Source organism: Schistocerca piceifrons, chromosome 4, assembly GCF_021461385.2.
Source record: "Schistocerca piceifrons isolate TAMUIC-IGC-003096 chromosome 4, iqSchPice1.1, whole genome shotgun sequence".
In the NCBI taxonomy this organism is placed as follows: Eukaryota; Metazoa; Arthropoda; class Insecta; order Orthoptera; family Acrididae; genus Schistocerca; species Schistocerca piceifrons.
In genome coordinates this window covers 33,862,029-33,887,567 of record NC_060141.1, presented here as the reverse complement: position 1 = coordinate 33,887,567, position 25,539 = coordinate 33,862,029, and the positions used below count along the sequence as shown (strand labels likewise).

General features: G+C 40.2%; 1 protein-coding gene across 1 annotated transcript in view; it reads left to right on the top strand.

Annotated features, from left to right (window-relative positions):
* The window catches only part of LOC124794644 (autophagy-related protein 2 homolog A), a 496,478-nt gene that overhangs the window by 170,141 nt on the left and 300,798 nt on the right, over positions 1-25,539 (top strand). The window contains exons 10-13 of the mRNA XM_047258162.1: positions 1,225-1,507; positions 11,291-11,447; positions 13,575-13,729; positions 20,900-21,038. Coding sequence (XP_047114118.1) covers positions 1,225-1,507; positions 11,291-11,447; positions 13,575-13,729; positions 20,900-21,038 — 734 coding nt within the window. The remainder of the gene's footprint in view (positions 1-1,224; positions 1,508-11,290; positions 11,448-13,574; positions 13,730-20,899; positions 21,039-25,539) is intronic.

Below are 25,539 nucleotides of genomic sequence, written 5' to 3'. Positions count from 1 at the left end.
TTTTTAAAAGAAAATGATTACCTATATCAGTAAATACAGATTAGTGTTTATAGTAGATTACTACTTGTCACGCAGCTTTACAATGAACACTGCTACTTGCTATGTTGTTAACAGAACTTTACAATCCATGAATGTAGATATTTCAATAGTTTCTGGAAAAAGTGGCTACCAATATATGTTTTTAATTGTCTTTTGAATTGGTGGTGAGTCACAAATTCTTGTGCTGTGTTAGATGAGAAGTTGTTGAATATCTTCCCTCCAGGCTATGTAACTCTATTCTGAATCCTAGACAAGTAAGCAAAGTCTACATGAATATTATTTTTCTGTCTTGTGTTGTCATTATCTAGGTAACAGTGAAGCTGAAACTGATTTTTATTGACAGCAACAAAAAACATTAAAGAGTAAATGCATTGGGAAATGAGTGTAAGAATTCTAGCCTCCTTTCAGGCTTATGCAAGATGTATGTTTATCTACTATACCTAGTATTATTACACCTCACTTCTGCCAAATAAACACTTCGTTCACTGTAGCTGAACTATCACAGAAGATATTCCATAAGGCATCAGGGATTGAAGACATGCAAAATAAGCGAACACTTGTCCATATCAAAAGAAAATTCAGACGAGAAAAATAGTAAATATGAGGTCTTGGTGGCCAGGCTCTCTGCCAATGCAACCACCAGTCTTTTCCTCCCTCAGTTCTTCTCGTCCCTTCCCCCTCACCCCTCACCCCTCACCCCTCCTCCCTCCTCCATCACAGCCTCCTGACACTACATCTGGCAGCCTTGTCCTGCCCCTGCCACCCTCTAGTCCTTGCATGCCTTTCTAGACAGCGCTCTTCTCTCCCTCCACACCCATACCCTACTATCCATTCCCCTCACCCCCTTTCCTGCCCCACTCCAGATTGCTGCTTTTGTTCAACTCAATAGTGCAGTCTGGCCAGAGTGGCTGGAGGTAGCAGTCATTAATGTGTGAGGTGTGCCCACTTATGTGAATGTATGTGTTTTCCTTTCTTTTCTGAAGAAGGCTTTGGCAAAAACTCAGTGTGTAATAGTCTTTTCATTGTGCCTCTCTGCAACTCAGTGTGTCATCTTTACAGTTAGTAGCAATCTATGCTTTCCATAGTTGTTTATAATTGTATTTGAATTTCTAAGAAGTATGTGCACATCATGTGTGATGTATCACACCTGTTGCATTAAGAACTTTTAGAACTATCATTTTACAGGTTCAGTTACATCCACACTGGAATCTGACCCATCAGCTGAAGTTAGTCACTTTCACATTCGGATGAGCAGCCTGGCAGTAGTTCTGTTGCACGAGGATGTGCTGACCGTTTGTGTTGATAGTGATGGAAGCATGTTAGCACGGTCTTCAGTGCAGCAGATGAAAACTATTGCCAATGATTTCTTCTCTGAACTTGGTCTCTTTGCTGTATCTGGTTATGGTCGCAAAGACTTTAAGGAGGCTCGGGATGTTTTCCTGAAAGCATGCCAACTGAACCACATCAGGTATTAAATCAACTTTATATAAAAAATGTAAACTTGAGAATGTATTTGACTTACAGACATTTGCAATATAGGAGCTCCAAACAAGTTGTTTTGTGATGTCCAAGTTCCCAAATGATTTGCCCAGGGTTTCAGTCAGATATTTTTTTGTTGTTGTATGCCTTTATATTTACATTAGTTTCAACTGTGTCCTCATTTTAAGAACATTGTTGCAATTTTTCCTATCTATATACAGAAAATGTTTGAAAACTATAGGATTTGCAATTTTATTTTAAAAGTTATATTGTGTGTGTATATATAAAGTTTGATCATATTAATGATGGAAAGTAGACCAGCGAGTGACGAGTAACTTTTATTTAAACAAATAGTTAAATATGCAATACAGTAAACAGATATTTTTCATTGTATTGGCCATGTCTCACACGAAATTTTTTCAGTTGTGGGAACAGTATCAATATACCCTCTTCATAAACCACCATTTTTGGGGAGTGTAACCACCTTAAACAGTTTCATATCTTCATCTGAACAGAGGTGTTGGCTGCCCAGGAATTCATTCACTGCATGAAACAGATGAAAGTATGAATTTGTGTGATGGATGCTGGAGCAAATCCCAAGTAAATTTGAACATTTATTTAGGAACATAAGCCACAACATGGGTGTTAACATTGTTACAGATCATTGTGATATTTGCAGCATTTGACATTTATGGGACTGTAAGATTAAGTAATGTCTTTCCAGAACTTGCTGCATGTAAAGTGATCTTTGTGGGAACGTTCACCAGCACAACAGTATCTGCATCTCTGAACATCATCAGTAGTGATTTTTGCCACATTGCATCACTGTTGGTTCTTTGCTCTTTAATAAGTATATACTTTTTACCCTCTGCAGGTCTACTTTGATTCAGATGAGTAGTGGCATGCCAAGGACTCATCACCAAATGCATTTCCTTCCAGGAAGCTGTGCCTGTCAGCACAATAACACATTAAGTACTCTTATGTTGTTTTTTTTTTTTTTTTTTGATACAGAAAAGGCCGAAACACTAAACACCCTTTTTCAAAATAGTTTCACAGAGGAAGCATGTACTGTAGTTCTTCCTTTAAATCGTCACACTGATGACTGTTTGGCTGTTAAAATAATTACACACAAGATTAAAAAGTAACTTAAACTGCTAAACAAATGAAAGGCTAATGGACCTGATGGGATACCTGTATGATTCTACATAGAGTATGCAAAGAGCTTGCCCCTCTTGTTGTAGAAACATACTGTAGTTCTCGGAATAAGTGAAGTGTTTCTGACAATTTGAAAGTAAGCACAGGTCATTTTTATTTTCAAGAAGGGTCTGTTCCAACAGACACTCAAAACTATAGGCCTATGCATCTGAAGTCTGTTGGAGAATTCGGGAACATATTTTATGCTCACGTATTGTGACATTTCTGGAGATTGAAAATCTCCCGTGTAGGAATCAACAAAAATCTCCTCTGTTGGAATCAACATGGCTGCCAAAATCAACTATCGTGTGAAACCCAGCTTGCTCATTTCGTCCACAAAACCCAGAAAGCAGTAGATTCTGGACCCCGAGGTAGGTGCCATTCAATACAGTTCCACACTTCTGCCAATTGAACAACAGAATATCAAAACAACTGTGTAATTGGATTGAAGTGTTTCTAACAAACAGAGCACAGCACATCATTCTCAAAGCAGAGATCATTAGACACAAAAGTAACTTCAGACGTACCCTAAGGGAGTGGTATGGATCATTTACTTTTCACAGTTTACATAAATGCCATAGTAGACAATGTCTGTAGGTCCGTGCCATGAGGCTTTTCATAGACAATGCAGTTGTTTACAGAGAAGTTGCAGTGCTAGAAAATTTTAGTGAAATGCAGGAAGATCTGCAAAGGATCAACACTAGGTACAGGGAGTGACAATTGACCCTCCTCAAAATAACTGTTATGAATTGTGTACATATAGGCAGAAAGACCTACTCTTGTGTGAGTACATGATTGGTGAACAATGATTGAAAGCAGTTACTTCCATAAAACACAAAAGAGCATGCATACAGAATGATTTAAAGTAGAATGACCACATAAAACTAATTGCAAAAAAGGCAAATGCCAGAATGAAATTCAAGAAATGTAGTCCGTCAACAAAGGAGTTAGCTTATAAAAATTTTGTTCGACCAATACTTGAATATTGCTTGTCAGTATGGGATCCGTACCAAATATAATTGGTAGAGAAATAGAGAAGATCCAAAGAAGAGCAAATGTTTCATTGCAGGTTCATTTATTAAGTGTCATTGAGATTCTCACCCAATTCCAGTAATGCAAGAGAATATTTCTGCATTGCGGTGTGGGTAACTGTTAAAGTTCTGGGAGTGTACATTCTTAGAAGAGTCTACCAGTATGTTACTTCTTCCTATGTACATCTTATAAAAAGACCATGCAGATAAAATTGGAGAGATTTGAACCCATGTAGAGGCCTATCGGCAACTGGTTCCTCCTGTGAACAATTGAACCATTTGCAACTGAAACAGGAAAGGGAGGGAGTGACAGTGGTACGCAAAGTACCTTGCGACACATGCTGCGAAGTGACTTGCAGAGTATAGACATTGATATATTTTTTAATGAAGGGTATAATTTTGTTAGGACTTCTTTTTGGTCACATCATGTAACGTCAACTATAAAATGAATTTTGACTCTGCAATGTAGGATGTGCTGGGCTTAAACTTACTGGCAGATTAAAACTGAGTGCTGGACAGGGACTCAAACCTGGCGCCTTTTCCTTTCACGGGCCAGGTCCCAGGTTTGAAACCCAGTCTGGCATACAGTTTTAATCTGCCAGGAAGTTTGTAAACATAACTAGTTCCAACTTATTCAACCTTTTTCAGCATATTGGAGTTACAATATAGACACACACACACAAAAAGCATACAAAAGGTTTTTGGTTATTATAGGTACAAATTAAAGGGGGAGCAAATAGTCCTAATATACGCAACTGAGTACACAACCACTTTACAACACAGTTCTCGAGGATTCAAACAGCAGAAACACAGAATGAGATTTTCACTCTGCAGCGGAGTGTGCGCTGATATGAAACTTCCTGGCAGATTAAAACTGTGTGCCCGACCGAGACTCGAACTCGGGACCTTTGCCTTTCGCGGGCAAGTGCTCTACCAACTGAGCTACCGAAGCACGACTCACGTCCGGCACTCACAGCTTTACTTCTACCAGTACCTCGTCTCCTACCTTCCAAACTTTACAGAAGCTCTCCTGCGAGACATGCAGAACTAGCACTCCTGAAAGAAAGGAGTTCTGCATGTCTCGCAGGAGAGCTTCTGTAAAGTTTGGAAGGTAGGAGACGAGGTACTGGTAGAAGTAAAGCTGTGAGTGCCGGACGTGAGTCGTGCTTCGGTAGCTCAGTTGGTAGAGCACTTGCCCGCGAAAGGCAAAGGTCCCGAGTTCGAGTCTCGGTCGGGCACACAGTTTTAATCTGCCAGGAAGTTTCATATCAGCAGAAACACACTTCAAGACAAACACATTGCAACAAGTGTTCCATGTGGCCACCATTCACGTGAAAGCAGGCTTCAACATATCTCCTCATTGTTACCCGTATACATTCAAAAATCCCAGGCATGTTCCGAATGCATTGACAACCATGTACAATGCATTCCCTGACTTCACCGACACTGTTAACAGGGTTGGAATACACCAGAGCTTTTAAATGTTCACACCTAAAAAACAAGTGAGTTCACTTCAGGGGACCTGGGAGTATTGGCAAATCATTATCGATATATTTGTTATCGAAGATTCGTGCTACTTATTAATGAACAGTCATGTGAAAGTTTGCCATTGCAGCTTCGTGCATGTATCATATACACATCCTTTTTCCATAAAGAATGTCATCCAAGTAGTCTATTAGCTTGTGTTGCAGAAACTGAAGGTATACAAGATCAGTACATTGGCCAGGTAGGAAATGTGGCCATCAGCCAATCAGTAACCACACCTTCCCAAACATTAACGGAAAATCTCCATTGCTGTGTCATCTCAGTGATATTGTGTAGGTTCTCAAAAGCCTAAAGTTTGTTTACTGGATGTTCATAATACCATCTTGGGCAAAACATGCTTCGGTCTTATATAACATGCACAAGAGAAATTGTGCATCATTCCATGTAATATGCACCATATGGTGGAGGGTAAAACACATTCTGCTGCAGCAGTCCTAGTACTTGCTTGTGCCCAGTATTCCTTCTGCTGCGTGTAATATAGGCTCTTCCATTTGTGGTGTCAACACTGTTCTCTGTTTAACTCTACATTGCATGTTGGATTTACATGAGCCGGTCTCATGCAGTCACTGATGGGACATAGTGAACATTGCTGTCTATTTTGAGGATACCTTTACATGAAGTGAATGTGAGCCAGTTCTTCATTTGAAAATGTGTGGAGCCATGACAACTACTTTAAATGTTACGCAGGCAAAGTACATTTGCAGTTCACTTTGTTTATGCTGCAGCCTTGGAGCTTGCATATTGCCAGAGCTTGAGCTGTAATTGGTTTCTTCAAGGTAACTTTCCACCTTACACCAGTGAATGTAATATGCTTAACTTTATAATAGAAGGAAACATTCCACGTGGGAAAAATTATATATAAAAACAAAGATGAGGTGACTTACCGAACGAAAGCGCTGACAGGTCGATAGACACACAAACAAACACAAACATACACACAAAATTCAAGCTTTCGCAACAAACTGTTGCCTCATCAGGAAAGAGGGAAGGAGAGGGGAAGACGAAAGGAAGTGGGTTTTAAGGGAGAGGGTAAGGAGTCATTCCAATCCCGGGAGCGGAAAGACTTACCTTAGGGGGAAAAAAGGACAGGTATACACTCGCACACACGAACATATCCATCCACACATACAGACACAAGCAGACATATTTAAAGACAAAGAGTTTGGGCAGAGATGTCAGTCGAGGCAGAAGTGTAGAGGCAAAGAAGTTGTTGAAAGACAGGTGAGGTATGAGTGGCGGCAACACATACTCCCGACGATCAAGTACCATGGTCGTGGAACCCTTGTCCGCCGGAAGAATGACGATGGACCGGTCAGCCTTCAGATCACGGATAGCCTGGGCTTCAGCAGTGGTGATGTTGGGTGTAGGATTAAGGTTTTTTAAGAAGGATTGAGATGCAAGGCTGGAAGTCAGAAATTCCTGGAAGGTTTGGAGAGGGTGATTTTGAGGAAGAGGAGGTGGGTCCCACTGTGACGGAGGACGGAACTGTTCCAGGCAGGGTTCAATTTGGATGGTGTCTTGAGGAGTCGGATCATTAGGAGTAGGATTAGGATCATTTTTCTTCGTGGCAAAGTGATACTTCCAGCAGAGAGTACGAGTGTAGGACAGTAAATCTTTGACGAGGGCTGTTTGGTTGAATCTGGGAGTGGGGCTGAAGGTGAGGCCTTTGGATAGGACAGAGGTTTCAGATTGGGAGAGAGGTTTGGAGGAAAGGTTAACTACTGAATTAGGGTGTTGTGGTTCCAGATTGTGTTGATCGGAATTTTGAGGTTTTGGAGGGAGTGGAGCTGGAAGTGGGAGATTGAGTAGATGGGGGAGACTGGGTTTGTGTGCAATGAGAGGAGGTTGAGGTTTGCTGGAAAGGTTGTGAAGGGTGAGTGAGTTGCCTTTCCGGAGGTGGGAAACCAGGAGATTGGATAGTTTTTTGAGGTGGAGGGTGGCATGCTGTTCTAATTTACGGTTGGCCTGTAGGAGGATGCTCTGAACAGCCGGTGTGGATGTGGGAGAGGAAAGATTAAGGACTTTTATTAAGGATAGGAGTTGACGGGTGTGTTCATTGGCTGAGTTGATGTGTAGGTGAAGGATTAGGTGGGTGAGGGCAATGGATTGTTCAGTTTGGAACTGGTATAGGGACTGATGGAAGGAAGGGTTGCAGCCAGAGATGGGAACTTTAAGTGTGAGGCCTTTGGGGGTGATGCCAAATGTCAGACAAGCCTGAGAAAATAGAATATGGGAGCTTAATCTGGCTAGGGCGAAGGCATGTTTGCGGAGGGAATGTAAATAAAACTTAATGGGGTCGTTGTGGGGGTGTTGTGAGGGTGACATGGTATTAGAAGGTGGAAAGTGTAACATGAGGTGAAATGAAAATGAAAATAAAAATATATGGGGAGAGATAAAGGTGAACCGGAAAGTAACTGGAGATCTGGAATGAAAAAAGGCGAAAAGGTGTTGGTTACAGCTGGGCTATGTTGGACTTGGGTTGGTAGACAACGATGTGCATAAAGGTTAGGTCGTTGTGTTGCCGCCAAAACACGTTAAAGGACGGAGAAATTCGGGAAAATTTCGAAAAAACTGCGTGTAGTACATTAAAAGGAGTGGTATTGTGGTGGCAGATTATGAAAATGAGGCTAACAATTGTCTGACGAAGAAATAATGACGTTAAAACCTGTGGGAAGCGACTAAAAATTATAAGTGATGTGGGAAAAACGGAAATGGAAATAAAGCGAAAGTTATTAGAACTGGCCGAAATGGTTGTTTAAAAGGTGAAAGGAGCTGTTTGTGAACTAGAAACGGTGGATATTATAGCGGCGGTAGTGCTGAAAGCGGCAAAAAAATTTTTTGGTTATGCTTTGGAAGTGGGTTACGTATTATTTAGTATATATATAGGCCGGATAAAATAGTATAGCAGATTACGGTAAAAAGGAGAAGGTGAATACAAAGTGAAACTACTGGCAAAAACAGAAAGAGGAAAACAAGACGACAGAAAAGATTTCGAAATGCAACAGTGACAATAACAAACGTAATTGTTGGATTCAAATTAATGATATCATTATAATAGAAGGAAACATTCCACGTGGGAAAAATTATATATAAAAACAAAGATGTGGTGACTTACCGAACGAAAGCGCTGACAGGTCGATAGACACACAAACAAACACAAACATACACACAAAATTCAAGCTTTCGCAACAAACTGTTGCCTCATCAGGAAAGAGGGAAGGAGAGGGGAAGACGAAAGGAAGTGGGTTTTAAGGGAGAGGGTAAGGAGTCATTCCAATCCCGGGAGCGGAAAGACTTACCTTAGGGGGAAAAAAGGACAGGTATACACTCGCACACACGCACATATCCATCCACACAAACAGACACAAGCAGACATATTTAAAGACAAAGAGTTTGGGCAGAGATGTCAGTCGAAGCAGAAGTGTAGAGGCAAAGAAGTTGTTGAAAGACAGGTGAGGTATGAGTGGCGGCAACTTGAAATTAGCGGAGATTGAGGCCTGGCGGATGACGAGAAGAGAGGATATACTGAAGGGCAAGTTCCCATCTCCGGAGTTCGGATAGGTTGGTGTTGGTGGGAAGTATCCAGATAACCCGGACGGTGTAACACTGTGCCAAGATGTGCTGGCTGTGCACCAAGGCATGTTTAGCCACAGGGTGATCCTCATTACCAACAAAAACTGTCTGCCTGTGTCCTGTTAGTTCATCCCTATGAAATCCCCAAACCACCTTCCCTACCCTCTGGCTCCTTTCCTTGTAACCGCCCCCGATGCAAAACCTGTCCCATGCACCCTCCCACCACCACCTACTCCAGTCCTGTAACCCGGAAGGTGTACATGATCAAAGGCAGAGCCACGTGTGAAAGCACCCACGTGATTTACCAACTGACCTGCCTACACTGTGATGCATTCTATGTGGGAATGACCAGCAACAAACTGTCCATTCGCATGAATGGACACAGGCAGACAGTGTTTGTTGGTAATGAGGATCACCCTGTGGCTAAACATGCCTTGGTGCACAGCCAGCACATCTTGGCACAGTGTTACACCGTCCGGGTTATCTGGATACTTCCCATCAACACCAACCTATCCGAACTCCGGAGATGGGAACTTGCCCTTCAGTATATCCTCTCTTCTCGTCATCCGCCAGGCCTCAATCTCCGCTAATTTCAAGTTGCCGCCACTCATACCTCACCTGTCTTTCAACAACTTCTTTGCCTCTACACTTCTGCCTCGACTGACATCTCTGCCCAAACTCTTTGTCTTTAAATATGTCTGCTTGTGTCTGTATGTGTGGATGGATATGTGCGTGTGTGCGAGTGTATACCCGTCCTTTTTTCCCCCTAAGGTAAGTCTTTCCGCTCCCGGAATTGGAATGACTCCTTACCCTCTCCCTTAAAACCCACTTCCTTTCGTCTTCCCCTCTCCTTCCCTCTTTCCTGATGAGGCAACAGTTTGTTGTGAAAGCTTGAATTTTGTGTGTATGTTTGTATTTGTTTGTGTGTCTATCGACCTGCCAGCGCTTTCGTTCGGTAAGTCACCTCACCTTTGTTTTTATATATAATATGCTTAACTAATTGACAGTGATGTGCCAGCAGCATAAATGTAGCTTTAGACATTAACTGTGTTGTGACACTGGCATTACTACACTTGCGCACATATTGTATTGGGGAATTCGTTTACGGACCTACATTTATTAGGGTTATTTGCTTATTTTGTCGTCCTCTGCTTGCTCCTTTTATTTTTATGTATAATAGTTAAACACATGGTATGAGACAGGTATGCTCAGCTGTTGAAGAAAATGGATTGTTACAGGGTACAAAAATGCAACAAGACACTGCAAATGTAACGGCAGATAATACACACTGTGGTCCTGTTGATGATGGCTGATGAGCTGTCAGCTTACAAACTTAGTGCTGCAGATATGACCGTAATGGCAAGCTGCACCTGATCTGCTACTCTTTGTGGTGGTTTACAGGATGTTTGGAACAGGAATACACTTTCTAAATTCCTCATTTGTATATAACCCAGTCATTCACAGGGATTTTGTGTGTGTGTGTGTGTGTGTGTGTGTGTGTGTGTGTGAAACTTTATGAGATCTGAAAAGAGTACTAGTTTACAAAAAAGCTGTAAACATTGTGTTGCAAAACAATTATTTCTTGTTGAATTTCAGTGCAAACAAGTTCAAATAAACAGTCTCCCACAAGGAAGGGTGTTAATACTAGCTGTTTTCAACATCTATACTAAATATCAATCTTTTTCTTATGGCAGCAAGTTCTTTGCCTATGCAAACAATTTGGCTTTGGCAGTTCAGTAGGAGTATTTTGAAGATGTTAATGGCAGTCTGGTAGCTGATCAAACCATGCTCTTATCCATGAAAAGTACTGTTTGAATCACTTTTTTGACTCAGGTAGTGAGAACGTTAAGGTGGGTTAGAACTATGCATTCACAACTGAACACTATTTGAGTAACATCATTATGTGGAAAGATAATCATACACCAGACAGAGGAATTGATGAATAGTAGAAAAACACATAAATAAGGAATTTTAGCCCAACTTTCAAATTTGTGTTCTTTTCACACATCCACACAAAAATATGTATGTTATATCAACCACACCATTCCTCCACATTCCCAGCTTCTCTCTACACTCTCACTAAATGCTTCCTTATACATCTCTATTCTGTGAGTGGTTCTCTTTTCTTATTATTCCATATAGGACTTTGTATTATTGTGTGATTTGTGTACAGTATTATTATTTTATAAGATTGGTGCATCTAACTAACTTTCATTGGAGAGAACATATACACACTGTGATCTCTCAAACTTCCTTGTGTGATTGAGTAATGGTGTGCATCCTGGTGTTCTGTGAAGTTGTTGTTTCCATTTTATGCATGTAATAAGATATGCATGAAATGGAAGCAGCAACTCAGCAGGACACCCAGAAGCACACTATTAACATACACACACTGTCATATTCCATGTTTGAATCCTTTTTTTGTGCAGGCTTTTGGCGGCTCCTGTTATAATTGAAGGCAATGAAAGAACAACAACACAAGCAAGTTCTGTGGCAGGTACCCTCACAGCTGCAAGTCTTGAGGTTCTCGAGTGTCTTATAGACAAGAAGACACCTTCACAAAGAGCAAATGTGGAATATGTTGAGGTTTGTTGCTTTTAGACCTGAATAGTTGTAATTAATATTTCATGGGTAGATTATAAAATGAGATGCTAGTCAGTCAGCAAAATTAATTGTTTTTTTCCGTGATATTAACACCGATTTATGACTTCATTCTTTGTAATGCATAAACATGATTCTTTTATTCAGATAAGTATAATTTGTTATTTCATTTTTTCATCTACTTCATAATCAGTTAATTCTTGTTGAAACTTAACTATTTTTGAAGAAAATCTATAGCCACACTTTCCAGTTTCTGGAAGTGTTTTCCAAATTCCAAGTCACATATTCAGAGGTGATTAAGATAAAATAAGAATGTAAGTTTGAGAAGTACTCCAGTCAAAAGTTCCAAATCCAAATTGCGGTTGAAAGTCTGCGAGAGGTAGCAATATGCTTCAAGCAACAAGAAGCAAGTTTGCTAACATAAATGGGGGAAATAATGAAAATCTTGTGATCAAGACCACTGAGAACTGAAAAGGGCATTGATTGATGTCACACAGTTTGTTCACGTTTTTCTTTAGCATTACACTAAATATAAACAAATAATGGAGACATAACGATATTGTGAGAAGGAAAGTTGCTACTCACGATATAGCGGAGATGCTGAGTCGCAGATAGGCACAACAAAAAGACTCTCACAATTAAAGCTTTTGGCCATTGGCGTTTGTCAGCATACACACACACACACACACACACACACACACACACACACACACACACACACACACACACGACTGCAGTCTCAGGCAACTGAAACCACACTAACTGAGACATAATGTATATTCATTAGCTTTTAAGTGGTGTGTCAATATTTTGAGTTGTCACCTTTGTAAGTGCATTATGTTTACGTGATTTCTATATTTATTAACAATCATTGTGATTATTGTGACTGCTAGAGAACTCAGTCATGTTGTTGTTGTTGTGGTCTTCAGTCCTGAGACTGGTTTGATGCAGCTCTCCATGCTACTCTATCCTTTGCAAGCTTTCTCATCTCCCAGTACCTACTGCAGCCTACATCCTTCTGAAGCTGCTTAGTGTATTAATCATACAGTAAAGCTGCATGCCCTCGGGAAAAATTACGGGTGTAGTTTCCCCTTGCTTTCAGCCGTTCGCAGTACCAGCACAGCAAGGCCGTTTTGGTTATTGTTACAAGGCCAGTTCAGTCAATCATCCAGACTGTTGCCCTTGCAACTACTGAAAAGGCTGCTGCCCCTCTTCAGGAACCACATGTTTGTCTGGCCTCTCAACAGATCCCCCTCCGTTGTGGTTGCACCTACGGTGCGGCTATCTGTATCGCTGAGGCACGCAAGCCTCCCCACCAACGGCAAGGGGGGGAACTCAGTCATATTGTTTCATAATCTTACAGTCTATACACCATATGCAGCAGTATCTCTGTTCATAAACTCACCTTTGACACAATATCATTTGTTTGCCGTGGTCTATTGCATGGAATAATAATCTGTTTATGATCAGTTGCATATTGTATGCTACCACATACTGATGAAGCCTTAGCATAAAAATTTATAATTTTTACTCACTTATGTCTCTTGTGATTTCCAATTTTATTTGCCTTTCTCTTTATAACTATGCTGAATTTTAAATATGACACTCCATTATAGACATAGGTTTTCACATCCTGTACTGCATTTCTGAAATTCTGATATGGCTGCCACACCAAAAGAATATTTTTTTTAAAAAAAAGAGCAGATATTTAGATAAACAATAGTTTCATTTACTGATGTTTGATGGGGTCGATTCATATTCTAGTACATGGACATTAGACCAGGAGACTCCATTCATGATACATGATTTGCTCCAAATGTTAGTAGGAGTAATAATAGATACCTAGATACAGCTTACAAAATTGTTTATACTGTAATTCTTTTGGCATCAGTCAATTCATTTCCTTACAGATATTATTGCTTGATACAAAGCAACTTGTTATCCAAAATTCAGGAGCGTAATCTGCTTTCTGACTGTAACTTTTGTTCTTGTTATTTATGTGTTTTCTAACTCATATGGAGATTTTTTTTTGTCTCTCAGTTTTTATTGATGATATTCACATAATCTATATATTACTTAGTCTTCTCTCTTTAAAAAGTAATTTGTTTACAGTTGTTGCGGTTTTTACGATGCACTGATGCAGAAGAAGGACCGAATACTTTCCCACTTCATTCTCAACCTGACTTGAAGTTAGTTTTCAAGTACACAGAGAAAGCAATTAACCATGGCCAGCTGAGGCATTATACACATCCACGTACTGATCTCAAGTATGTAATAATAAACATTGGATCTGTTTTATTCTGTATCATGATAATCAACATTGTGACAGGGATTTGAAACAGCATTCCTCTATCAGTTAAAAGTATTGGATTAATCTTTTGGCAAGTTATGTCCATAGTTTAGCAAAACCTCATAAGTAGAGTTTATTGTACAGCAATGTTCTTTTGAACATGTATGTGTGCAGTCAGATATAATGATTACCATGTACTAGATATTCATTTATGTGATGCTTTTTTATACTTGACGGGGTAAATTAATTCATTTATATGATTTTCAGGTTTTTTATGGCTCATGTACAAATAATAGCCATGTGTCATAAGAACTTAAGGTTTATACCTCTGTTGTCAAAGCACATATAATAAATTTAGTAGAGCCTGATTAACAAAGTGTTAACTGAGTTTGACACCATTTAAGCCCCATCATTTCCTCTGCATTCCAGGGTGTCCCCCTCCTCTTCCTTTCTTCCCTTTAAAAAACATCAGTAACCATTCCCTTGCATTCCATTTATGAATTTGGCCCACTTTTACACACAGAATATAAACACATTATTTCCAGATTGGTAGTGCTTTATTCCTGACAGCATATGTTGTGAGGGTTATGAGAGGATTACTTAAAACCAAACTCACACAGCTAGATAACCCAGATGTCAAGCCCTACTTCTGTAAAATGCAAGGGATTGCAACAGTAACAGGTCAAAAGCCTGCCATGCAAAATTTGTGTATGTTCATAAAGAACAGGGAGTAATTTGTGAATAGCAGTCTGCATTACATTTAGAGAAATTGCTTCAGCAAATAACAGGAATATCGAAATATGAGAAAAGGTGGGGAAGTGGCACTCTCTTTATTGAAATGGTGACATCCAACAATGCAGTGCAGCTTCTGAATGTAACCAAATTTCTTATACATTTTAGGTTAAATAGTACTCCTAACTTCATTTAAGTAATGTAACTTGCTCAGACGTTGATACATTCTAACAAGAGCAGTATTAGACTTTTTGTGGAGGGGATACCTCAAAGAGAACAAGCATGCTTTTACTGTCATAAAACTCACAATTGTTGCTGAATATATTAAGGATCAGGGCAGGATTCCTTTACATTAAAACATCACAGTACTATGTGCTTCTCTAAATGATGACCTCAGGTTTCTGTTCATTGTTCTTATAACCATGCTACGCAGAGTGGAGAATATACATTTTATTTTTAGGAAAAAAAAAACATGCATATTTAAAATTACAAAATGGTTTCCATTTGCTTATGTGAACAGACCTTATAAGTTCTTCCAAGCATCTATATGTTCATCATCATTTCTTATTTGATAAAATGGTATTCCATAATATAGATTGACTCCTCTACAATTGCAAAATGTACTTCCAGAAAGGGACAAGAAAGTATTAATGTTTTGCAAATTCTTCATCTCTTCTAGCAGATATTTTTGATAATTAATAAGTTCTCGTCACCGACCTGCTTGCAGAAGGTGACTTCTGTAAAGAAAGCAAAAGATGTTGTTGTTGGTGTTGTTGTTGTTGTTGTTGTTGTTGTGGTCTTCAGTCCTGAGACTGGTTTCATGCAGCTCTCAAGCATTAAAGCTGCATGCCCTTGGGAAAAATTACGGTTGTAGTTTCTCCTTGCTTTCAGCTGTTTGCAATACCAGCACAGCAAGGCCGTTTTGGTTAGTGTTACAAGGCCAGATCAGTCAATCATCCAGACTGTTGCCCCTGCAACTACTGAAAAGGCTGCTGCCCCTCTTCAGGAACCACATGTTTGTCTGGCCTCTCAACAGATCCCCCTCCGTTGTGGTTGCACCTACGGTGCAGCTATCTGTATCGCTGAGGCACGCAAGCCTCCCCACCAACGGCAAGGTCCATGGTTCATGGGGGTGGGGGAGGAAAAGATAAGACTGTAAAAAAATGTAGTAACTTTTTTTGGAGGACATGTTTTACATTTGCCGTCAGCTTTATTCTCAAACACCTCATTTGACTGTATATACACTTTATAAACTGTACATTTTCTTGAACATGAAATTCGGGTCACAATGGCTCACAGTATTGAGTATAGGACAAGGTATGATGTAGCAGCAGCTCTTATACCAGAACAAAACTACATGGGTATTATAGTTATTATTACATATATTCCAAAAGCTTTTTGTGTCCCTGTGTTAAACACTAGAACAACATGCTATGTTAAAGTAATTTTTTCACTTAATTAATTGACAAGGCTAACATCTACTGTTTACGTACAAAACACATAAGCAGTCTGCTTACATCTGCATGATATGGGAAATAATAAACAAGAAAACTTTGCATGGCTATGGCACGAAGATCACAATTTCAAAAGGAATATTGCGTACAGCTATGGATTGGAATCATGGTATGGTTTTTGTATTAGAGTTTTTACAATATTCTATTTGAACAACCATTCTTAATTTACCAGAATTGTGAAATTACCTGTACTTACGTTGTTTACATTATTATATTGTGTGTGTTGTGGGTATATCGATTTTTCAGTATTATTACAAAGTAAACTGTACATGTTATGCCAGTTATATAACTGTGTTTTCTGCCCCTCAAGCACGCTGAGACTTCTAAGGCGAAGCTTTATGGATAAATTTAAGCTTTTACGATGAATTACAATTAAATAAACTTCTAAAGAAATAATGCAGAATATATCAGTGAAACGTGAAGGCTATCTTTAACACATTATTTATAGCTTTGGCTTGTAATTCATGATTTTGGGGCATTTGTTTCCCACCTACTCTGTTAGTTGCCATTATAATATAAATGTGGATACAGCAATATGCTGAAATGTTTGAACAAACTTTTGCTAACTGTTCATTTTGCCCCATATCTACACAGTTTGTCATATAACTTCGCCACCCAAGTAATTCAACACAAACTGAATTTTTTCATGCTCATTCAGCCAAGTTTGGCAATTTTTGAAAGCCCTAATGAACATAATGAGGTGCAGATTTACTTTTAATTGAAATTATTTGATGTGACTTCAGCTATCCTGTGGATTCAAGACTGTTGTCAGTTTAGTGATTTTTACCCATGTCACCAATTTTGTCTTTCTTTTTTTTCCCAAACTGTTTGAAAATTTTCTGAGGTGGATAGATTTACCAATTAGTTAGCTCAACTTTTTGCAGTATTTGTTTTTGTGTTGCCTTCCCTTCTGAATTAGTTGTGACTATATTCTTCATACATTTCCTTGCTAATTCTTTGCAAAACTATCTCTGACCATCCTCCTGACCTTCTAGTTCTTGAATTTCCTTTAAATACTAGCTCTCTTAAATGCATTTGCTCTTCTGCTCTCTCTCATTCCCATTCTTCCCTCTATTTTTTAGACTTTTTTTGGTTACTTCACTTTTATGTTTTCTCTCTTCTCCTGCTACTTTTCTTTCTTCTAGTACATTAATGTTTCCATAACAGGTATCTTTTTGTGAATACCAAGTACTATAATTCCATTATTACTTTATCTCCCTTAACTACAATTTCCAAAATTCTGAATGTCCCTATTAACTTTGACACTTAACTTATGTATAACATTCCAGGTATGCCACTCTTGCTCTTCATTTCAAGAGCCTTTCTCCTGAGGAACATTGTAATAGCAAATACATCAACAAACATAGTAGTGCCATTAGATCCTGTAATTTCTAATACCAGGTCTCACCCATTCTCCAGCCATCCTTAATTATACGTGAACTGAACAGGACTGCCATGGTATATCGTGCATCTTGAAATGCTAGCCTTATTTGGTTTAAACTTTATGCAGCTTACTTCATTCTGTTTTGCTGAAAACCGATGTTATGATGCTGTGGCTGTGTGAAAAGTACAAGTTTATTCATGAAAAGAAGAAAACAGCAACCATTCAGTGTCAATAATGCTATTTATTTACATAAATAGCGCTATTACTGGTTTCAAAATTATAGGTTCATCTTCAGACAACTGTTAGGTTCATATTACATTTGATGTTTTAGGGTAGTTGTTGGCTGCGATAATCACAGATCAAACGGTGACAAAGTATTTCTCACTCAGAGATGTATGTACACTGGTGTGACACCAGGAAATTTATGATGTACAAACATTTCATTACAAGCAATTTATAATGAATGAGTATTGATGACAATTAAAATAAACATATAAAAAACAATGAAAACTTGGAATAACAACAATATATAAGGAACAGGATAGATTGTTATTCACCATGAGGATGACCAATTTAATTGTAGCCAGGCATAACGAAAAGACTGTTACATGTGCAGCTATCGGCCAAAGCCTTCCTCAGCAAAGGAAACATACACACATTCACACAACCAAGCACATGTCACACTCACCCAGCTGCCGCCACTGGCAGGTCTGACCAAAATCAACTATCATGTAAATAGCGATCTGGATTGGGGCAGGGAAGGGGAACAGATTGTAGGGTAGGGGTGGAGAGAGAGAGAGAGAGAGAGAGAGAGAGAGAGAGAGAGAGAGAGAGAGAGAGAGAACAACACTGTCTGGAATGGTATGCAATGGTCAGAGATTTACAGGCGCAGTGTCAGGAGGGAGTGAAAAAGGTGGAGAGCGGGGTAGGAGAGGAGCAAGAAAGAAGGGAAGCAGGGAAGGTGAAAGGATGGACAGGTACACTGACAAAGGGCAGCGCACAAAGAGGATGAGAGAATGTGAGAAGGCAAAAGGTGATAGGGCAAGGGGGTGGAGTTTGTTGGGTGGACGATGTGGGGGCAGTAGGTTACTGTAGGTTGAGGCCAGGATAATTTTGGGAGCAGAGAATGTATTGTAAGGATAACTCTCATCTGTTCATTTCAGAAAACCTGGCGATGGAGGGGAGGATCCAGATGCTTGGGTTGTGAAATCAAGCATGTTATGTTCCATAGCATGTCATGCCACAGGGTTGTCTACTTTCCTTTGGCCACAGTTTGGCGGTAGCCGTTCATCCTGGTGGACAGCTGGTTGGTCGCCATACCAATATAAAAAGCTGTGCAATGGTTGCAGCCAAGTTGATACACAATATGGCTGCTTTCAGAAGTGACCTGACCTTTGATGGGATAAGATAAGCCTGTGACAGGACTGGAATAGGAAGTGGTGGTTGGGTTGGACAGGTCTTGCACCTAGGTCTTCCACAGAGACATGATCTCTGTGGCAAAGAGTTGGGATTGGAAGTGGCATAGGGATGGACTAGGATGCTTTGGAGGTTGGGTGGGTGACATAACACCACTTTGGGAGGAGTGGGAAGGATCTTGGGTAGGATGTCTCTAATTTCAGTGCATAATGATAATCAAAGCCATGACGAAGGATGTAGTTCAGTTGTTCAAGTCTGGGGTGGTATTGGGTGGGACACTCCTTTGTGTCTCACTCTTGGTGGTGGTGTGAGGATGGGGGGGGGGGGGGGGGATGCCACAGGACTAGGTCTGAGGGATAGTGCTTGTTTGTGGAGGCCTTGATGAGACCTTCAGTATATTGAGAATGAGAGTTCTTGTCACTGCAGATATGCTGTCCCCAGGTAGCAAGGCTGTGTGGGAGGAACTTTTTGATGTGGAATGGGTGGCCGGTGTCAGAATGTAGGCACTGTTGGTGGTTGGTGGGTTTAATGTAGACGGAGGTGTGGATGGAGTCATCAGAGAAGAGAGGTCAGCGTCAGGAAGGTGTCATGCTGGGCTGAGAAAGACCAGGTGAAGCAAATGAGATAGAAGGTGTTGAGGTTGTGAAGGAATGAGGATGAGTCAAGATCATGAAGATATCATCAATGAACTTGAATCAGGACAGAGGTTTGGGGTTTGAGAGGCTAGGAAGGTTTCCTCTAGCTGGCCTGTAGACAGGTTGGCATAGGAGGGTGCAATGTGGCTGCCTGTGCCTGTGCCACAGATTTGTTTGTATACTTTTCCTTCAAAGGGGAAGTAGTTACGTGTTAAGACAAAGTTAGGCAGATGAATGAGAAATAAGGTTGTTGGTTTGGAGTCTGAAGGACATTGCTCAGTTGCAGCAAGGCCATGAACATGAAGGATACTGGTGTATAGGGAAGTGGTGCCAACAGTGACAGTGGGGAACCAGGAGGTAAAGCAGAGGAGATGGTGGAGGGTCGGTGATGGAAGCGGTTGGTATCTTCGACATGGGAGACTGTATTATGAGCAATTGCATGTAACCTACTGCCCCCACACGCTCCACCCAACAGTTTCTGCCCCCTCATCGTGTCACCGCCTCCCTTCTCACTTTTCTTCATTTTGTTTGTGTGTCACCCTCTGCCAGTATACTTGCCTGTCCTGCCCCCTTCCCTGCTCTCCTCTTTGCCAGCTGCTCCCCTTTTCTGCTCTCCTCCTTTTACTCTCCTCTCCTTTTCCACTTTCCTCCTTTTTACTCCCCATTTTTTTTTTCCTCCAAATCCCGCCTCTTGGTGCTGTGGCTGGCAGTCTCTAGACCCTGCACACCCTGCCAGAGTGTGCTTCTCTCTCCCCCCCCCCCTCCCCCCCGCCCCCACCCACCTGTACCCTTCTATCCCTCCCCCTTCCCCTCCCAACACCAGTCTGCTATTCACATGACAGTCGCATTCCTGTCAGAGCTGCCGGAGGTGGCGGCCAAATGTGCATGGGGTGTGCCTGCTTGTGTGTAAGTTTTCTTTGCTGAGGAAGGCTTTAGCTGATAGCTGCATGTGCAGTAATCTTTTTGCTGTGCCTGTCTGCAACTCAGTGGGTCATCTTTATGGTTAGTAGCAATCTATTGCATTCCTTATATTATAAATAAAAAATACCAGTTTGTTTGAAAATGTTATAGAAGTAGATGTTATGTAAATATTGTGCCACAGAAAAGGAAACAAAATAAATAATGAAAAACAATTGTATGTAAATAAATATTATTGCAGTGGACATTATATAAATTATCAGTCATATTTTGATGTAATGCCCACTGCCATAATATTTACTACTTTCCTATATCTTCTAGTCTGTACTTCCAATTTTTCTGTTAAAGGTAGTTCTGCATAAGAGATTTATTGCCTTGTCCTATACACCTCAATCTTCCTTCCTTCTTCTTGCCTTCCCTCTTCCCCTCTAATTACATTTCATATTGATTTGTTAAGTCAAGAAGCCATGATTCCACATTGTTATGGTCTTCACTATATATAAAAAACATATTTTAAATTGATATTTTCTTTTTTATCTCTTTTCCAGATTCACACTTGAGAAATGTGCATCAGAGATAGATATTTCAATTGTGGATCGTATTACTGCCGTGCTGAACCCTCAGCCATTGTGTCGTCGAAGTACATCTAAATATGGAATGGGATCTGGTGCAGTTAAAGACCTAATGGTAAAGTGTTTTCTTGTGTGTAGTAAGTAGTGTGACACTAATGGACTTAATAAACAGTGGAAAATCCATGTTGGAATATCAACAATATAAGGAAAAGTATAGATTGGTATAGATGCATAAAGGTGACACGATGAGATGGAAGCAGGCACAACAAAAAGTTCATTACACATTTAGCTTTTGGCCAAAGCCTTCCTCAGAAAAGGAATCGTGCACACATTCATTCACACAAGCAAGCAGTCGTGTGCATGAGGTGTACTTGCTTGTATAAGTGAATGTGTGTGTGTGTGTGTGTGTGTGTGTGTGTGTGTGTGTGTGTGTGTGTGTGTGTGTGGATTTGCTTTTCTGAAGAAGGCTTTGGCTGAAAGCTAAATGTTGTAACGTCTTTTCATTGTGCTTGTGTGCAAATTAATATGTCATCTTTATGATGAGTACTAATGGACTTATTATATTAGCGACTATTACTGGTATTGTATAAATTATTTTTATACACATCAGGCTCTAATTTCTTCTGCATTCTCTCGTCTGTTTTTTGTATTACTTGTTGCCCCTATAGCAAATATGCAATTTTCCCAGCTTTGTGTGCTCTAGTCCTGGTGTCTGAGTGACCTGCCCTTCCTCTGTAACTTTCTCCAACCTATCCCCTCTCAACCTTGAGAAAGGAAGTATTTGTTCCAAAAGCTAGACAGTATCACATACTTTTATATGTGCATGGAACAGCAGTGCTGAAATTTCACACCCTAAAGGTAAGTATTGTCCAGCAATTGTATCTCATAATTTTATTCTAATAGTTAAACAGTTGATGGTAGCATTGAAGTGTCTTTCATGGTATGAAAAAAAGCAGATTATAGGAGTTGCCTTTACCAATCTTACAGCTGCTTATGACCATGAATCGTAAGAAACTAACAAAGAAGTTGTACACAACAACTAAGGACCATGGACTGACACAGTTTATTCAGTGTCTGCTACAGAATAGATGATTTTTTTTGTCACTCTAAAAGCTGGAAATGCAGGGAAATGGCATTCCTCAGTCAAGTTTGCTGACTCCAATATTATATAACGTATATATATGGTTAGCCACTCAACATTGGAAGCCAGTTCTTCACCAATGCAGATGACACAGCTGTTGCTGCTCAGGGAGCAACATTTGAAGAAGTAGAATCCTAGCTAACATCTACTCTCCGAAAACTTTCCATCTACTATGATGACAACCACTGGACACCCAAACAAGATATAAGTCAGGTGTGTGCATTCCACCCACATAAGGAGGCAAGAAGAAAATTGACCATCACCAGGAAAGGACACAATCTAAATCACTGTGGCCACCTAGGGTTGAAGTTGGATCATTTGTTAACCTATGAACAACAACGTATGGGAACCAGACAGAAGGTGTGCACTAGAAACAACCTTATCCGTAAGCTGACAAACACCACACAGCAACCTATGCACATCCACATGTGCTCTGTGTTCCTCTGCTGTGGAGTATGCCACATCAGTCTGGAGGAACTCTGCAAGTGGTAACCAAGTTGATGTGACAATTCAGGAGAATAGGCTGCATAGTCACATGGTTCCTAATACCAGTTCCAGTCAAGAAGATATTTCCACTCGTGGGAATAGAACCTCCAGACGTAAGAAGACATTAGCAGTAGAGAATGAAAAGAAACAGCAAGAAAAATCCAAGGCATCCACTGTTTGAAACTCTCACCTATCCATTATGACAGAAGACCAGAAGAAGCTTGCTACTTAGAATTGCTCCAATTCAAAGATCAGCAGAAGCCTGCCAAACTGAACTGTGGAGAACAAAGGCTCCTGGAGGATTATGGACAGCAAAAGAGAAGCTAAGAAGCTACCATCAGGCTGCCATATCCAGTACTGGACATGGGAAACCCTCAACAGGTTGAGAATAGGGGTGACAATGTGCAAGATTAATATGAAGGATTGGGGTGTCAGTGATGATAAGTATTGTGAATGTGGGGCAATGCAGGACTCTGAATACTTGTTGGTGTGCAGTGACCTGAGTGAACCCTGTGACATGGAAGACTTGTTTGCAGCGAATAACTGCACCATTCTGGTTACTGGACATTGGCTTAATTAATAATAGATTGTACAGTTTTTTATTATATTGTATTTTAGGGTTATTTGGGCTCTGTTAAATAAAGTTGATGGAAGAGAAATGTACCTTCTCTATGGCTCTAGTTGAAATACCATCAGTGTATTAAGTGTTGCTTGTTATGACACAGAAATCTCCAATGCCTTACCCTCAAAGACACCACATGTCACATACTTGCTGAGAAGCCTAAGAACAGTGCCCCTCTGTCACACAACAGCACATGTGACTGGAGTCACTGAAGCTTGTTTCCTTTTAAGGTTTTCAACTTCCTGTTGACATAGCCTGAAATAAGGAATATGCTCCCCACCTTTCTTCTCATCCCTTCTTAAGTAGTACTTTGTTGTCCATCAAATTTTCAAATAACTTTGCCCATCCCTATGCCACTGCTGATCCCAACTACTTGCACAGTGAGCATAATCTTGTGGAAGACCTAGACTTAAGACCTCTGTATTTCACTGGCATATCCTACCCATCAATGGCAGGGCCATCTGTGAAATGCAGATATCCTCTGTTTTTGTTGGATTTCAGTTTTCTTTTTCAATTATTTTGTCCAAACACAAAACTATAAGCAACTCCTTTGTTCCTAAATGGTCTCTTTCATGAGTCAGCATACTTTCATTTGTTTCAACCAGACCTGTGCCTTTGTAATTTCATGGTGAAATGGTAGTTGTTTATGCTGCTGCTGGTTTAAAATATAGGATGATCAAATATTTGGTGGAAGTGGGAAGCGTGTTCTGAGGTAGAACAAATATATCTGCACAGTCGAGATAAAAGTAAATATTATATAATGTCAATTAAATTAGTTGTTGTTATAATTCAAGTGCCCCTGGAACAACTTTTTTGTGTGTTGCCATTAAATACCAGTATACGTAACATACAAAATAATGTTGCTCACAACAGATAAAATGACTATCCTCACCACCCATTTGATGTGCACTGTTGGGTACAGACCTCCCCTAGACTTTGCATGCATTACAGGTTTCAGCTACATGTGTTCGAGCTGCTCCTGCATGTTTTGTAATGTCCTCCCCTCTCTCCCATAAATTCGTTGTCTCGGTCTTATCGTATCTCTTGTAATACAGAAAATAGCTTCCTTGGTCGTGTATTATCTACTTGCCTAGCTACGTGTTACAAATCTCCCCATTTAATTTTCATTGCAGTCATAGTTATGTCTTCAGCTCCAGCCTGTTCTCTGATCAATCCATTTGTTTTCCTTTCTTTCTTTGTAATACCCAACACACTCACCAAGGAATGTTTTCATGTTTAAATGCCATGTCTCACTCCCATTAGTGAAAACTGGCAATACACATTGATTGTAAACTTTCATTTTGAGCTTTTATAGTTCATCCAGTCATCTTCAACTGCCATAAAAGCAAGAACTCAGCTTGTTCCTTGGCATCATTATTGATTTGAAGTGTTTTGCAATGTATTAATTTTAAATATTGTAGCATTATTCTCATAAATTTCAAAGCCTACCTTAGCTTCCACTGTAAAAATTTTCCATTAATTATTGTAGTTTAACTGTGCTGAAGGCAAACAGTTGTGCGTAATCAGCAAAGAGAGATGGTTCAGATACGTTTCAAACATTTTCTCCTTTGTTTTCACAATTCAGGGGACTAAAACCTACCTCTAAGAGGGATGGTAATCATTCTGATGATATTGAATTATCTTGTCTGACTCCTCTTTCAGTTCTAAATTTCTCACAGCTGTGATGAAATATAATGAAAACTGTAGCATTGAAACATACATTCCTGAGTATGCTGACTTATGTAGAATCACTGCTGTGTTTCTCTTGAGCTGTTAGTGGGGATAATGTTGAAAGAGTGTCAAAAGTCCAGAAGGAAATTTTCACTCTCCGGCATAGTGTGTGCTGATATGAAACTTCCTAGCAGATCAAAACTGTGTGTCGGAGCAAGACTTGAACTCAGGGCCTTTGCCTTTTGCAGGCAAGTGCTCTACTGACTCAGCTACCCAAGCATAACTCACAACCCATCCTCATAGCTTTCATCATACCAGTACCTCATCTCCTATGTTACAAACCTCATAGAAGCTCTCCTGCAAACCTTGCAAGACTAGCACTCCTGGAGGAAAGGATATAGCAGAGATATGGCTTAGCCAAAGCCTAGGGGATGTTCCCAGAATAGTATTTTCACTCTGCAGTTGTGTGCTGATACAAATCTTCCTGATAGATTAAAACTGTGTGCAGGAGCGTGACTTGAACTGGCGACCTTTTTGCTTTTGCGGGCAAGTGCTCTACCGAATGAGCTATCATTCTGGAAACACTCCCCATGAGGTGGCTAAGCCACATGTCCGCTATATTCTTTCTTCCAGGAGTGCTAGTCTTGTAAGGTTCACAGCAGAGCTTCTGTGAAGTTTCGAAAGTAGGAAATGAGG